This window comes from Athene noctua, chromosome 15, assembly GCF_965140245.1.
Source record: "Athene noctua chromosome 15, bAthNoc1.hap1.1, whole genome shotgun sequence".
Classification (NCBI taxonomy): domain Eukaryota; kingdom Metazoa; phylum Chordata; class Aves; order Strigiformes; family Strigidae; genus Athene; species Athene noctua.
The window spans coordinates 11,863,963-11,879,245 of NC_134051.1; the positions used below are offsets into that span (position 1 = coordinate 11,863,963).

General features: G+C 40.6%; 1 protein-coding gene across 1 annotated transcript in view; it reads left to right on the forward strand.

Moving 5' to 3' along the window:
- The first annotated feature begins 2,206 nt into the window (after positions 1–2,206).
- The window catches only part of PDILT (protein disulfide isomerase like, testis expressed), a 29,058-nt gene continuing 15,981 nt past the window's right edge, over positions 2,207–15,283 (forward strand). The window contains 4 exon segments of the mRNA XM_074919707.1: positions 2,207–2,244; positions 2,669–2,781; positions 2,912–3,133; positions 11,872–12,078. Coding sequence (XP_074775808.1) covers positions 2,207–2,244; positions 2,669–2,781; positions 2,912–3,133; positions 11,872–12,078 — 580 coding nt within the window.

A 15,283-nucleotide genomic window follows, 5' to 3' on the forward strand; every position in this document is an offset into this window, starting at 1 on the left:
CTGTCTCTTGATTCCTGTAAATTTTATATTTTACTTTGCCTGCTTACAGAAATAAAATGCCACTTGTGTTTTGAGGACCCTGTAATTATGCTATGTCTTAAATATACACTAGATGGCGATTGACACTGAACTTACGCACCAACAAAAGTGATGAAGCTCTGACTTACTTCATTGTGAGTTCGATTTTCACTGAGGGCATGGAATAAACACAGAATAAACACCAGGCCAGCAAAGGTGAAATGCCAAAGACTTCCATTTGCTTTGCACTTCAGCTGAAGTGTGCAACTTTGAAAAAGTTACATGTAAAACAAACTTGCAAAGAAAATTCCAGCACTTCCAGTTTCTCCTAGTCTTTCCTATACAATATACAGGTATATGTAGCAGAGACAGAATGGATGATACTGCAGTTATTTAAAGCCCAGCCTTGGAAGTCAAGAAAACTGGATCTTTACTCATAGATGCAGAACCTTCTGATAAACTTGCTTGGAGTGTAATCAAGTCCTTAAGAATCAGCCCTACACATTAAATCTAAAGGAATCTTTCCCTCAATTCAATGGTGCCAGATTTGCTTTTAAACCTTTGAGTTACAACCTTCTCCTTATTTAATAGCCAACAGCACACACCTATCTCACAGGCATACTACGCAGCTACTTTCACCTTTGCATTATGTATTGCAAGTGTAGATGTAGTGACAGCTTAAAGTGTTCAATGCCAATAAATAACAGTAACTGACATCACTCATCACTCTGTGAGGCAAAACAGTGAAATGCAAACAGAAGGTGCTCACATGTGAGGCATGTGTCAATGGCTCTCGATCACACGATTTTCAGGGTGTAACAAAGCAAAAGGCCCAAGAATTGTATTTATCCTGCATCCTAAATTTCCTGTTGACTGGCCTGTGACCTCTGCAGAAGGCAGATTTTCCATAGCTCTCAAACTGTAAAGCACATAATGAAAGAACCAGAACTAGTTAGCACCGTTGAAGAAATGTTCAGAAATGTGACAATCTGCTGTATGCCTAAAAGAAAACATTGTACTTTACCAATTTTCTACTCAGTTCTGCTAAATCCCACTCCTTTCCTCACTGCAAATCTGTCCTGGTGGGACTGACTGCTGTATGATCCTCCTCTTACTGCAGTTTCCTTCCAGGACATAAGAGGTTAGAAGCCCTTTCCAACATGGTGCCTATTTCCTGGTAGGAGATTTCCAGGACGGATTTGAGTTGACTGCTATTGGTTTCAGTGGCAGACAGAGGAAAACCAGCTCTTTAAGCAAATGGTTTTGTCATCCTACCTGTGCTCTGAGAGCCTTAGGCTGCGTTCTGAGCTTAGAACATGGCCTGTTCTGTTAGTTTTTCCCTGTACTTCTGAAAGATGCATTTTAACCGTCCTAGGATGTTATTTGAAAGACATCTTTGGAAAAGAACCTGTTATGAAGAGAAAAAGACCACAAAGTCAAACAGGAGACTCTTATCTGGTGGTTTTTTGTTTTTTTTTTCTTCAGTACCTGATTGCTGCATCTGTATTTACATGTGATCTTATCTTTTGAGCAGCCAGAATACACAGCTCCCTCTGAATTCATTAGGCACCCTGTAAGAGTGCTAACAGAACATATCTCAAGGTGCATTACAACCCAAAGCCTTTGACACTGACAGGAAAGAGTTCACTTGAAACCCAGCCTCAGTCACATCAGGCATCAAAACAACCTAAATTGAAGCAACAAGCCACCCAAGATCCTTCACCCCCAAGAAAATGGAGGTTACCACATCAACCATCATTATGAACACTTGTTCCTTTTAGCAGTACCCTCCTGATACCAGATTTTTCATCTTTTATTCTAAGGGCACGAAGGAGCGGAGCGAAGCAGCACTTACTTCTCCTCAAGAGGAAGGAAGTTATTCTTGGAGGGACCCACCTGTCCTCAAGTCAGGTCTGTCCTTGTCTGTGCCAGCAGAACAACCACCAGAATACCTGCTCCCCTCTAGAGAGGCTACAGCTTTGGGTGTGCAGTTCATAAATTTCAGCACAGTTTAAGGGTCAAAGATGATTCTACTACAATTACAAACTAGCAGATATTTACAGAAATAACCATTTCTCAGTAAATGGTGTCTTCTTAATCTTTTTGTAAGATATTTCTTAAAATGTTCGGAAAAGACTAGGTAGTGAGGCCTCATAGTTCACAGACACAGTTGGTAGATATCCTAAGGATGAAAAAGTCATTTGGTCCCTTCAGTTTACTGTACAGGTAATAGCTACATGAAATTGTGCTACCCCTGAAAACCAATGGCAAAATCTTCTCGTTTAACACACAAAGGAGTAACTTACTTGAGATAAGTAAGACACTTGGCACTTAAGCAGAGATGGGAGCCTCACAGACAAGGCACTGAAGAAACACAGACATTAAAATGACATATGCAAAGCAATGAGTTTTTCCCATTCAGCACGATCTGAATCAGATCTGTAAGTAGCTCCAGAATACAACAGACAACCAAATACTAAGCAGAGGAGCAGCCCTCAAATACTGTCCCTCGTACCTCACTGTTTTGTCTGCAGCTCTGTGCTGGGTAACAGTGACAAGAGCAGGCTGTCTACTTAGAGACGTGCACTATGAATCTAGTGGTGCTTCTGCAAGCAAGCGCTTGCTCCTGTGTTCCTCACCCTCTCCCCAGGGTTCTGATTATTTACTGAAACAGTAAACCCACCTTCCCCACAGACATCTTTTTTTTCCAAATGCTGCTAAAGATGGGGAAGTAATTAACTATATTAATCTTCCAGTGGAAATGTGCAGTCGGCTCCACTGGTGGTAGACTCCGTTATCAACCTTATCAGCGTCTTGGTTTGGCTGATACAACAGCAGCCATTTGAGCAGCAAACCCTGCTGTGTAGTGCTCCTTTGCTTCCTTCTTTCTCAGTAACCGCACAAAGGCAGGACAAGATGAAGACACATCAGTTTTTCCTTCTGCCATTACTGTTTCTCACAGGCTTCTTGGCAGCAAACAGCATAAGTCCAAATGAAACAAAGCCAAAGAAAGCCAAACTCCCCAAAATAAAAAAGGAGAACAATGTACTCTTGCTGAAAAAGAGCAACTTTGACAGAGCATTGAAGGAAACTAAGTACCTGCTGGTGGAGTTCTGTGAGTATCAATTTCCACTGTCTCTTACCCTGATGGCTCTGCAGAGCATGACTGATGCTGGGGCACACAGGTATGCTTATTTTACTGTTGCTTTGTCGTCCAGTAGTCCTTGTTTGTTTTGGTTTTCTCCATGTATCTATTTCTGACTGTAACTACGGTAATTTATTCCTTCTTGGGGTGGTTAAATACCAGTCTGCTACATAAGATAGATACTGTGAGTAAGACGGGTCCTCACACAGTACTGAGTTGGTATTCTCTGCTTCCACTGCCTAATTTCACCAGTGTATGTTTCACAGCAGTGATGGAAGAAAATCTAGGTATTAAAAACAAAAAAGCAAAACAGAGAGGGCTTTTCTTCCTCTTTTATTTTCATCGGCACTTTGTATGAGGTTTTTGCCAGATGATATTTCTCCTCTGTGAGTGTTTGGGCTTCGGGGAATGTCTTTTTACAACATTTTGGTATCTGTAATTGCATTATATTGGACTCTTCCCTGAAATTAGCACTTGATTAGGTGGAGGTCGCTTTGTGGTTTTTCTATTAGGGTCATGTTCATTCCTCATGGGGAGGAAACTAGTGGGGCCTTTGGAGTAACTTTATTAGAAGGTCTGGCCATCTGAGCCTTACAGAAAGTAAATCGCAAAATCGGTATATTCTCATGATGTTACGCATCTAAAAGTTTAAGCCGCTGCACAATTTCCCACTCCACAGACATGGAGCTGTATTCATAGCAACTTGCTGATAGCAGAAACTCTTCAATCTGCATAAGACAGCAAAAACTCTGTCTCTGTTGCTTGGGCTTGACCTTGCTTCACTGTGCCATACACACTGAGCTCACTGCACACATTCACTTAGCCTTAAATTATACAGAACACCTTGCAAACTAGCACTCCTTTGGAGGCAGGCATTAGAGACAGGCACAAGATGAAAACCCCAATCTATTCCACATTTGAAAGGGATATTTGAAAATAAGGTGATATACTAACTTTACAGAAGTGCATGTAAATTGTTCTTGTGCCTCACTACCAAACCTGGGTGATTATGATAATAATAATAAATAGAGTAGTAGTAGTGTAGGTCAGTCTGAAATGAAAACACTTGTATTCTTCCAACAACAAAACCTAAATTACACTAACACAGATAAATGGACACTCAAAGGATGTGGGAGATCTAAATCAGGATTTCTTTCCCCTACTTCAGAGCAGAGTCTTGGACCTCTTTCTCTGATATCCCACCACCCTCACAACTAGCTTTCTTCAGAAAGGAAGGACAAACATATCCTTCCATTCCATGCTGCATCTTCCACAAAAGTCAAAGATGAAACGTTGCTCCCCAACCACACCTTGCTCCAGTGATCCTCACTGCCTTCTAGTTTGGACTACAGGTCACTGTGTCTATCTGAAGGGCTTACTGAAAACTCATGGATTGCCTTTCCACCAGTCCCTGCAGAGAATTATGGAATTACTCATGAGACTAATGAGCTCCACAGCCCAGATACATTATCTAGAAATCACTGGTCTCAATCTCAATAGCTCCCTTTGGAGACATGCCACTGAACTGCCTCTGGGGCACAGAAAAATTATCATGCAGTGAGGCACTGCCCCAGGCTGTAGGAAACCTGAGTCCACAATGCTGAGCCAGCTGGTGCATTTGATGTAATCATTTGCATTGCCACAGCACAAAGAGATTAAAGATTCCCATCTTTAGATGCACATGCACCTGCACAGAGAAGCCATAAAGCCCTAATATTTTATGTCCTACTCCTTAAAACAGGCCATCTAAAGAAACAATCTATGTGAACATGGAACTATTAAGGGAACTTAGATAATGAGAGAAAGCAATATTCCCTAGATCACACAGGAAATCTGTGGGGCTGCCAGGAATTAGCTTTAGAAATCCAGAATGAATTCAAGACCCAAGACCTTTCTCTTCTCGATCCATTCTCAAAGAGACACAATCAGAGAACGGGAAGGAATCCCACACTTCCCTGAAAGTGCTGGTGCTGTACCGACATAGAGAAAAGTCTGAGCTCCAAACTTTGATTCAGCACTCTAGGATCTGCCTTAGGCCTATCTATTATGAGCAAACCCTAATGCTTTCCCTGTTGCATACATTATCTACTTACCGGTCCCACAATATTTATCAGGAGAGGCCTGCTTTAATGTCTTCTGCCCAGTGACGCCCAAGTCCTCCTAATGCCCTTCAGTTCCACTCTCACAGTGTCCCTTGCCTGCCTTATTTCAGGCAAGGTTTACTATAAAAACATATGCTGAGTATCTGCCAAGCTGTATCAGGCTACCCTCAGAAGCTGAGCAAAGTACACAGGGCAAGTACCCAGCTTGGAAACAAACTAATAGCCCAGAAAACCGGCACTCTTCCACAACAAAAAAATAGCTGAAGGGGCAGCATTGAAGAGAGTGAGGAAGGACACAGGAACAGAGGTTCTGGCTTCTTCATGTTTTTTAGGAAGACACAGAGAACAATGTCTGAAAGCAATGCAAGCAGCACACAGCACTGTACCTACTGGACACAAGCCCTGCTGCCTGCCTGAGTTCCCTAATGTCAACTCTCAATTAAAAGTGCTCTTCTGATGCAGTCTGTGGCATCTCCCCATGCACGCTAAAGTGATCTAAATACCACACAAATGCCTATTAGAGCACTTGCCACCAACAGAAGGTAGATCTTCCACCAGTGTTGCCTGCATGGGAGAATTTTACTGTTTATACTATACATTAGCTGAATATAAGTCCCTGTGTTGACTTTAATTGCAGGATATGGTTGCTTAAAAAAACCCCCAAAACCAAAAAAAAACCTCAACAAAAAATCAAACTAAACCAAACCCAACAATCCCAAGCACTTTAAGAAATATCATCATCACAGGGAAAATAAACTTTGTACACCTATAAACACAAACACTAAAAGCACTGCTGCACACCACTGCAAACTGTAACCAACTGAAGTCATGTATTAACTTCAAGTTTTCCCAGGGACAGCACTGTCTGAACACAGTAAAGAGCATCTCTTATTCAATTTCTCATTAAAAGTCTTTCATAAACCTTTCCAATTTTCTGCTGTCAGAATGGTTTCCACAGGACTTTGCAACTGCCCTGTATCTATCCATGCAAGAACAGCCTTCAGATCCCCCAAACAGTGCAGTGAATACTATTCATGTTTAAGGCTTTCCCAGGCCAGAGAGGCAGAAACAGCCCACAATCTGCTCCAGCCCAGGGCCAAAATATAGTGCATCAGCCCATATCAGCAACTGACCATACTGTGACTGAGAGGAGACATGTTACATGTACCCAACTACACTGTTTCTGCAAAGAAGCGGTATTAAACTGTTCTTCATCTTCACTGGCAATATAATGGGTTTAAACACAGCAGACAGAGGCAGGGATAAAGATGACCATTTATCTGGAAGGTTAATGATGCACTGGATCATGCTTAGGGGGGCTCTGGTATCTCCATTCATGACAATATTTAAAGCCAGATTAGTCAAACAGCTTTCAAGATTGCTTTAGACATGGTTTAACTTGCCTTAGGCCAGACCAACCAACTCTCCAAGTCCCTTACAGCTCTAGTTCTGTAAGTCTTTAACTTGGCTAGTGGCATATTCTGGGAAACAAAATGGGTGCAGAGCACATGTTAACACCACTTTCTCCTGCCTATCAGAATAATTCAGGAAAAGGCCCAGACTTAAGGGAATGTTTGACTCCCCAGATCTCTGAGAATAACTGCTCCTGTCCTTTCCAGTGAAAAGTTTTCAGTTCCTAGATAAACATGGAGATAACCTAAGGACAAGCACACAAGTGGTGCAGACCTTATGCTACTGCTCTGTGTGCCGAGTGCAATCTCATTTATGAAAAAGTGATGTTTACCTTTTCTAGCAGTACATTTGTATACCCAGTGAGGCACTGGGTCAGCTGTAGGATTCCTGCAGCTGTGACTGACAAACTATGCTGAGATAATGACATTTAATAGGCAAGATAAGGGTTATCCATAAAGACAAATATCTCCTTTTCAAGGCACAAAACCTGAAGGTGATGTTATTGAAAAAAACCAAGAAATTGCTGTCTATGTATATATAGTCCATAAAAAGGGGGATTTCTAGAAAGCAGAGAGGGCATGACTGATCTTAAATCAATTATATAGATCAGATGGTGAGCTCACTTATAAAGCCAACATCCAAAGCATATTCACTCCTGTGCTAAGAACTCATTTCAGCATAAGCGGTCTCCTCACCACAGGAGGTGAATGCAAACAGTTCAAAACCACACAGAATAGGTATTCTTACAACTAAGCTTCCCGCAGGAATCTAGTGCAGTTTGAAAGATAGTGGAATGTGGGTGTGAAAGATAGTGGAATGTTGGTACCTCATTCCTGTAGGCTTCATCAGAAATCTTTGTCAGTCATTTGGGAAGAGTCACTTAAATTATTTGCAAACTATGCCTATAAAAATGAGCAGGACAGTGGAAACACAGGTACAGAGTCACTAGATGATGCTCTAGTTGCCGGCTGCACAGACTTACTGATTAGCATGGGTCCCTTATGTAGGTGTCTCTTACACATGCTGATTTTATTGAATGCTTTGAATAAGGGTCCAAACTGTAGAATAATCCTCAAGTATCCAAACTGTAGAATAAACCTCGATGTTTGCATAGCAGAAGATCTCGAGGGAACTGCAAACATCAGTTTAAAAGTACAGAGGTCAGCAGAGGACATTATGGGCTGTATCTCACCGTAGAAGAGAATGGGAGAACTCAAGGTCACACAAGAAAATTTGCAACTGCAGCAAGATTAACATCCTTCCACTCTGATATGTTAAATATGAATCCATCCTTCATCTCAAGAGTCTTCTACAGAGAAAATTATATATCTGTAGTGAAACTGTAAAAGCAGCCTATGCAGAAGTTGAAAAGTAGGACTGCTAAAATGACTTTCTGACCATGCCAGACACGAACAGCTAGGAAATCAGTATTTAGCATGACAACAGGCATATTCACAGTGACTGCAGCAATCACTAGACCATCAATACAGACTGCAGAATGAAATTGGAGGCCACCAGCAAGTAGCTAAAGAAGGAAGAATAAGCTCAACTGTTATCAAAAAGGAAAGAAAGAGTAGAAATTGAAGAGGACACTGCATGCAAGCTTCTAACTCTCCTAGTTCTGTGGCCTTATTTAATTCTTCCCATATCTGAGACAAAGAGCTGAATTGTTCTCAGACACTGGATAATTTATTTTCAGGATCTTCTGTACCCATGATCAAATGGTGGCAATCTGTTAAGATATTCCTTTGGAGGTCCACATCTGTTTTGAAAAGGACACTCCACAAAACAGTGATGACACAGGGTGGGAGGAAATTCAGTGATACTTTCAAAAGACAGGTTGAAACCATTATCTAAGGGAAAAAAATTAAAAATCTTAACAAGCCCTGAAATCATCCTTCTTATTTACAACACAACTAAAACTACTGATAATGAAGACATTCTCCCGTTGTTAATACAATGCTGTTCCAGAGCTGATGGCTTCTGGCAGCTGTGGCACAGCACACTGGTTCCCATGGTGTCCCACCACACCCACATGTCTTCTCTGGTGACATTGCCACCAACTCTGTTACCTCCCATCTGTGTCTGTCCTTGTACTCCGCTGGTGCTCACGTCTCCTTGAGTACGAAGTCTGTGATGCTGTGTTAGCTTCAGCAGCTGCTTCCTCACGACAATGCCTGAAGTGATCAGTGTCAATAAAAATCTGAAACAGAGGAGGTGAAACAAAACTCAAGAAAAGGCTCCAAATAAAAGGAGTGATGATTTCCTGCAACACTCAAGCAACTTGAAAAATAAAGCACCTGGGAGGCAAACAGAGAATGAGTGGAATGAAAAGGAATTGATGGAAAGATGAAGAGGAGTCTGATCACTCAGGAAAGCAGGGGAAAGGTGTGTGATGGATGTTTCCACATGCTTTCGGGGTAGTCAAGGAAACAGTTTTTATCTGTCTGATGAAGAAAGCTGTTCACTCACTGAACTCTGGTCTTGCAGTTATCAGGTTAATGCTACTCAGATTTCTCCTGGTCTCTGAGTGCAGTGATTACTTTTTATGGGATGGAGTCATGCACTTTTCCCAGCTCCAGCCAGGAGGTACTAACTCTACCAACTCTCATTACCTAAGCATGCTAGATACGTTACTGGTTACCTTCAACTCTGCCTATTCAGGTCATTCAGTGGTAAGAGATCATTCTAAAATATCTGTTTGGAATTGAAATATTTCAGAGAAAAATGGATCCTAAAGACACTCAGACAATCTACATACATGTCTAATGTCCATTCCCTGTATATTTGGGAAACCTCTATGTGATTTCGGCTTCTGTGTCTGGACTTCATCAACAATTTCTTCTGGCTCTTCCCAAGAGAGTCCCATTTCACTGTGCAATAAGCATTTGATCTTCCAAATCCCTGCTGTGGTAAAACAGCTGTGCATCCTTAGGTAATTAGGAAAAAGTCTTTATATTGAAATTGCCCCAGTGTAAAACATTGCCTTGAATTAGCTAGAAGGTGCTGGATCCCTAATTGTGATGTGGCTTCCTGCTCCTTATTCCAACAGCACTCTGTCCAGAGCCATACACCCTTCCTCTTGCAAAGCCCAATAACTCGGTCTAACTGTTCCGAGCTAACCCTGCCACATGCAGTCATTGTGTACCAGCACTCTTAAATTGCACAGCAAATACCCCATGTTTTATTTAAAAGCCCGTCTATCTTTACAATCATTTTAAGCAAAGATATTTCATAAAGGCTCAGCACACAGTGTCCCTAGAAGCAGTAGTATTTTTCTCGGGGAGACACGCTATTTCTTATGACAACTGGTCAGAACTTCTAATAGATATGGTTTTCTGCAGTTACCTCTAGAGCATATCGAGATACAACTGGAGATACTACTCCAATTGTTTTTGTGCTAGGAGATAACACATTACAAATGTTGGGGAAAAGGTTCGTAAGACCATTTTTATAATCCAGAAAAAGGAAATTGGAAGTTAGGATAAAATCTCTTTGAAAATCTCTCTGTAAAATCAAAATAAATTTATTCGGTGAAACAGTAATTTTACAGCCAATTAGAACACAATTTTCTCCGGACTGATGCCTTAAGGCTCATTTACTTTATTGAAAGAAGCACCTTTTATTCATCAGCATAGTATCTGAGCGCCCCCTGAACAGACATTAAGTTTTGTTCTACTAACAATAACACCCTTTGGCATGTTAGCAGCTGGAGTAGCTGTTTCAGTGCCACGGTTTTTGAGAGCCTAAGCCAAGATGGGTTTATATGTAACAGAATTTGGAAGGGTCTATCATGGTAATATTTTGAGAAAATAACATTATTTAATGTTACTCTTCACACTCCCTGCTGTAGCAGTTAGGTGGAAGAAAATGATTGATGGCTGGGATTCAGAGGAAGGATAATGATGAATAATGCAAAAAATGTAACTCAGCACTGAGTTAGATTAGTGTTTTTATCTTTCATTTATTAGAACCCATACATAAATGTGCATTCACTTTTTGGCTATAAATTATGTAGGGTAATTACAAATTCATAAATATGAAGACATTGGTCTTCACCAGGTGGGATACAGAGAAGTGCATCTGTAATTTTGTGAAAGAACCAAAGAAAGTTACATTGTCAGATTTATGCTGATTAATGTAGATTTACACATGTGTGTGCTTGTGTAAGTATATATGTATATATGTAAGCATATACAAACACACACATATATATACACATAAATGTATGAAACCAAGATTAACTTGGAGGTTTTTCATCTGTTCCTATTTGAAAGTGTATTGATGAAACTAAAAATTTTCTGTGTAGAATCTAAAAAAAAGCTTTTGCTCTTTATAATAAAAGGAATTTAACAAGATAGGGTATCTCAATTTTATCAAGAGAGACAAATTCATTTTCTTTTCCACCCAAGTTGCAAAACTGTAAAGCTCCAGGCCTTTACCTCTTATTTGAATACAGAGCAGCCGATGTGTGACTAGTTTATTTTCTTGTCCTTTTACAATGTTAACATAATTTACAGCTCCAGGGCCCAGACTAGGATGGCCCTTCTCCTTCCTCCAAACACACAACTGTCGTTTGAGCTAGAGAAGGGCTGGCACACAGCACAGCATGCAAAAATACATCACCAGTCTCTAAAAGACCATACTCTGTTGCTCTTCTTCCTTCCTCCATATCTTGTTTGGAAAAGTAGTTTCTGAATTACAAAGCTCTGCCTCAGTGAAGTGCTTACAATTATTATTAATTAGATTTATATTTTATAAGATTAATATTTATATTAACAATATTTATTTAGAGTAATACTTATATTTAATAATATTTTTAAATGGTTGGTATTTAATATTATTTCCTATTAATGAGTCCTAATGTGAGTAATATCTAACTCTACTCTTGACTTCCCTTTAACTCACACTCAGCATAGTCAGTCAAACTACTTAATTCAAGTAATTTCTTCCCAACAGAAGACTACTGCAATCTTACTAGTTTTTCACTGTGACTGGTCCGAGGACATGTGGAGGGGTGAAAAATCAGCATTAATACAAAGAAGTAAAAAGTAAAGATAATTTCTCATTTATTTCTGAGTCATAAAAGATTTTATTCAACCCTTTAAGCTACTACTTGACACAACAACCTCCACTGGAAAGTTTCACGCTGCGGCCTGTGTAACCCATTTGCTTTTGATTGACTCTTTCCAGATGTTTCTCTATCTCAATCATCTCAGAATTTGTCTGAGGAATTTGCTGAGGCTGCACGACAGCTTAAAAAAGAAGCTCCAAGAATCCAATTTGGCAAAATTGATGTCACACACCAACATGATTTGAGAAAAGAATTTAATATTCGAGAGTTTCCTACTGTGAAATTTTTTGTGGATGGCAGCAGGGAAGATCCCATAGACTGCAAAGGTAAACTGTCTTATTTGCTGATTTGACAATGATATGTGGTGATAGGATATACCCATATATGCTGCTGAGAAGAAAAATACAGAGGCTCAGATAAAGAATATGCAAGGTAGCAAACTGGTTTTGCCCTTGGTTTTAAATATACAATAACCTTCGTACCAGTACAAGAACTTAGATTAGAATTAATCTTCCAAGTGTATAACTGAATATGCTTCTCTAGATTTAGTTCACACAGCCAAATTAACTGCTGGTGTAATTCCACTGACTGCAGAGAATCACCCCAACAAGATGATTTACTCCCATTTACTACAATAAATATAAATAATTACACGAAACAAGAATTTGGTCCCAAACACTTCTAGTTCACTGCAATTCCCATGGGTAGTGTGCCTACAGAAGTTGGCTGGAGCAGCACTCTTTGCATCTAACAGTGAACTGTGGATTCACTAGCTTCCCTAATATACAGGTATACTATGTAAGTCAAGGAAAAGAATTTTGCAATTTAGCCATCAGAGGGAGCTCTTACGTGGCTCAGAAAACCCATGGAATAGTTTGAAATCTTTTACAGAAAGTTATTAAGCAAAGACAATATTGGAATAAGGCTGATTTGAGCAATCTTGGGATTATTGGAGTTTTTCGTTCAATGAAGGTATATACAAGAAATATATTTAATTTTCTTTTCCCTAAAATGACGAACTTTTACAGAGTTGACAAAAATTGCATGACTTGGACAAGCATCTGTTAGTTTACTCTGAGCAGATACAGCTGAGTCACAAGTTTAATACAACCACCAAAAAAAGGAACCTAAAATCTGCCTCCTGAGCTTGTACACAACTGAGTGCTCTGATTTCTTTAACCGCTGAGCCCCCTGTGGCTGCTGCTGCTGCAAGCTGATCTTCAGTATTTTTAGTAACTTGCTCCTCCTTGCTATCGAATTTCTTACCAAATTCCCATCATCTAGACTTGTGCAAACAGCAGCCTCTGCACAAATACCACTGAAAACGTGATTTGCCATACTGAACTTTTATTAGAGGCGCTGGTACATGAGAGCAAAAGCACCTACCTTCAGTCTCTGATTAAATATATCTCTGGCAAGTGTCCTGGTTCAGCTAGGATAGAGTCAAGATTTTCCCCAGCAGAGAGAGAGGGGGAAGGGATCTCCAGCCGGGTTATTCATACCATGCTGACGTCAGGTCCAGGGGCGTAGCCTTTTTACTTTCGCTTCTGGTTTTGGGGGTTGCCATACACGCGGCGGGCTTGCTCCTTGACCATCTAGCGGTATTTCTCTGTATATCTTTTGTCTTGTTCACTGTTATTGCTGTTTATTGTTATTATCACTGTTACTGTTGTTGTTCAGATTGTTCTATCACTCTGTTGTATTAAATTCCTTGTTACTTTAGCCCGGGTCTGTGCCTAACTTCCAGCCCGACTGGCCGCGGGTACGGGAGGGGCAACGGCAACGTGCTCTCCGGTCCCGGCAGGGGTTAAACCTGTACAACCAGAAAACCTCTTTTAAACTGGTGAACCTATGGGCTGTTTGGAAATTAATTGCCGATTTCAACCTGTATATTTGAAGTGGCATATCTCAGCTCAGAATAAAATTTACTAATCGAAATAAAACCCGTTAGAATCAACACATTTTTGCCAATGAGAAACAAGCATATTTATTCCAGTTGCATCAAATTCTGGACTTCCAGAGGCGATGAAGTCATCAAAGGCAATTTCAGCTTTCCCTTGGTTTCTGAAGCGTCTCCGGCACAGGAAGCTGTCGAGATGCTTGAAGAAGTGATAGTCAGTGGACGAGAGGTCTGGTGAGTACGGTGGATGAGGCAGAGTTTCGTAGCCCAGCTCGTTCAACCATTGCAGCGTTGAAAGTGCAATGTGTGGCCGCGCGTTATCGTGGAGAAGGATTGGACCCTTTCTGTTGACCAGTGCTGGGTGCAGCCATTGAAATTTCTGGTGCATTTTATTGATTTGCTGGATGTACTTCTCCGCCGTGATCGTTTCACCTGGATTCAGGAAGCTGTGATGGATTAAACCAGCAGCAGACCACCAGACAGTCAGCATGACCTTCTTTTGGTGCAGATTTGGCTTTGGGAAGTGCTGTGGAGCTTCATCGCAGTCCAACCACTGAGCTGATCGTCGCCGGTTATCGTAGAGCATCCATTTCTCGTCGCACGTCACAATATGGTCGAGAAACGGGTCATTCTGGTTGCGAAAAAGAAACGCCGACGAGACTTCAAAACGGCGATTTCTGTGATTCTCATTCACTTTGTGCGGCACCCATTTGTCGAGCTTCTTCGATTTTCCAATCTCCTTCAGATGCTCAGAAACAGTTGATATGCTTACCCCGAGTTCTTTTGCAAGTTCCCGAACAGTTGTGCATGTATCTGCTTCCACCAGAGCCTTCAATTCATCGTCGTCAACAGCAGAAGGACGTCCACAACCTTCTTGATCTTCAAGGTCGAAATTGCCATGTCGAAATTTTTGGAACCAAAGTCGCACTGTCCGTTCGTTAACACTTCCCTGGTCATATACCTCATTGATGTTTCGAGCAGCTTGTGCTGCATTACGTCCAAGTTTGAACTCGTAGAAGTATATCTGTCAAAATTGCTGTTTTGACATCTGAACTTCAAACCTCCAGAATCTGTCAAAAACGTAGTTTATATTATAATTTAATTATACAGCGTTAAAGTTCATAACATGAGCTTTTCAAAAATATATAACGGTACGCCAGTCGAGAAGGTACTATTCCTGAAACATATACAATGAAAATCATATTACAAAATGGAAATTAATTTCCAAACAGCCGATATTTGAGAGGTATGCTTGTGAGAACCGGTGCATCATAACACAACACAGAGTCACCCTTCAGCAGAGAGCTGCTATATAAGACATGCTTATAGCAAGACACAAGAAGTTAGGAAACTGGCTTCTGCTCTGCAATTTGTAAAAGATAGTATCAATCATTCAGAGCAAATGTACCACCAATAATGACTTAAATTACATTTTGTTGACTGGTAAATGCTTATGTACAACAACTAGTAAAATCTCACCTACAGCATATGACTTTTAAACCATTGAGCATTGGCAACTGAAAATGCACAGCATTCATTTGCATGAATGCACAACATTCAAGCGGATGACTTCTCAGACAGAACTTGGTATATATTTCATACCACAAAAGAAACTACAGACCTCGCTTAAA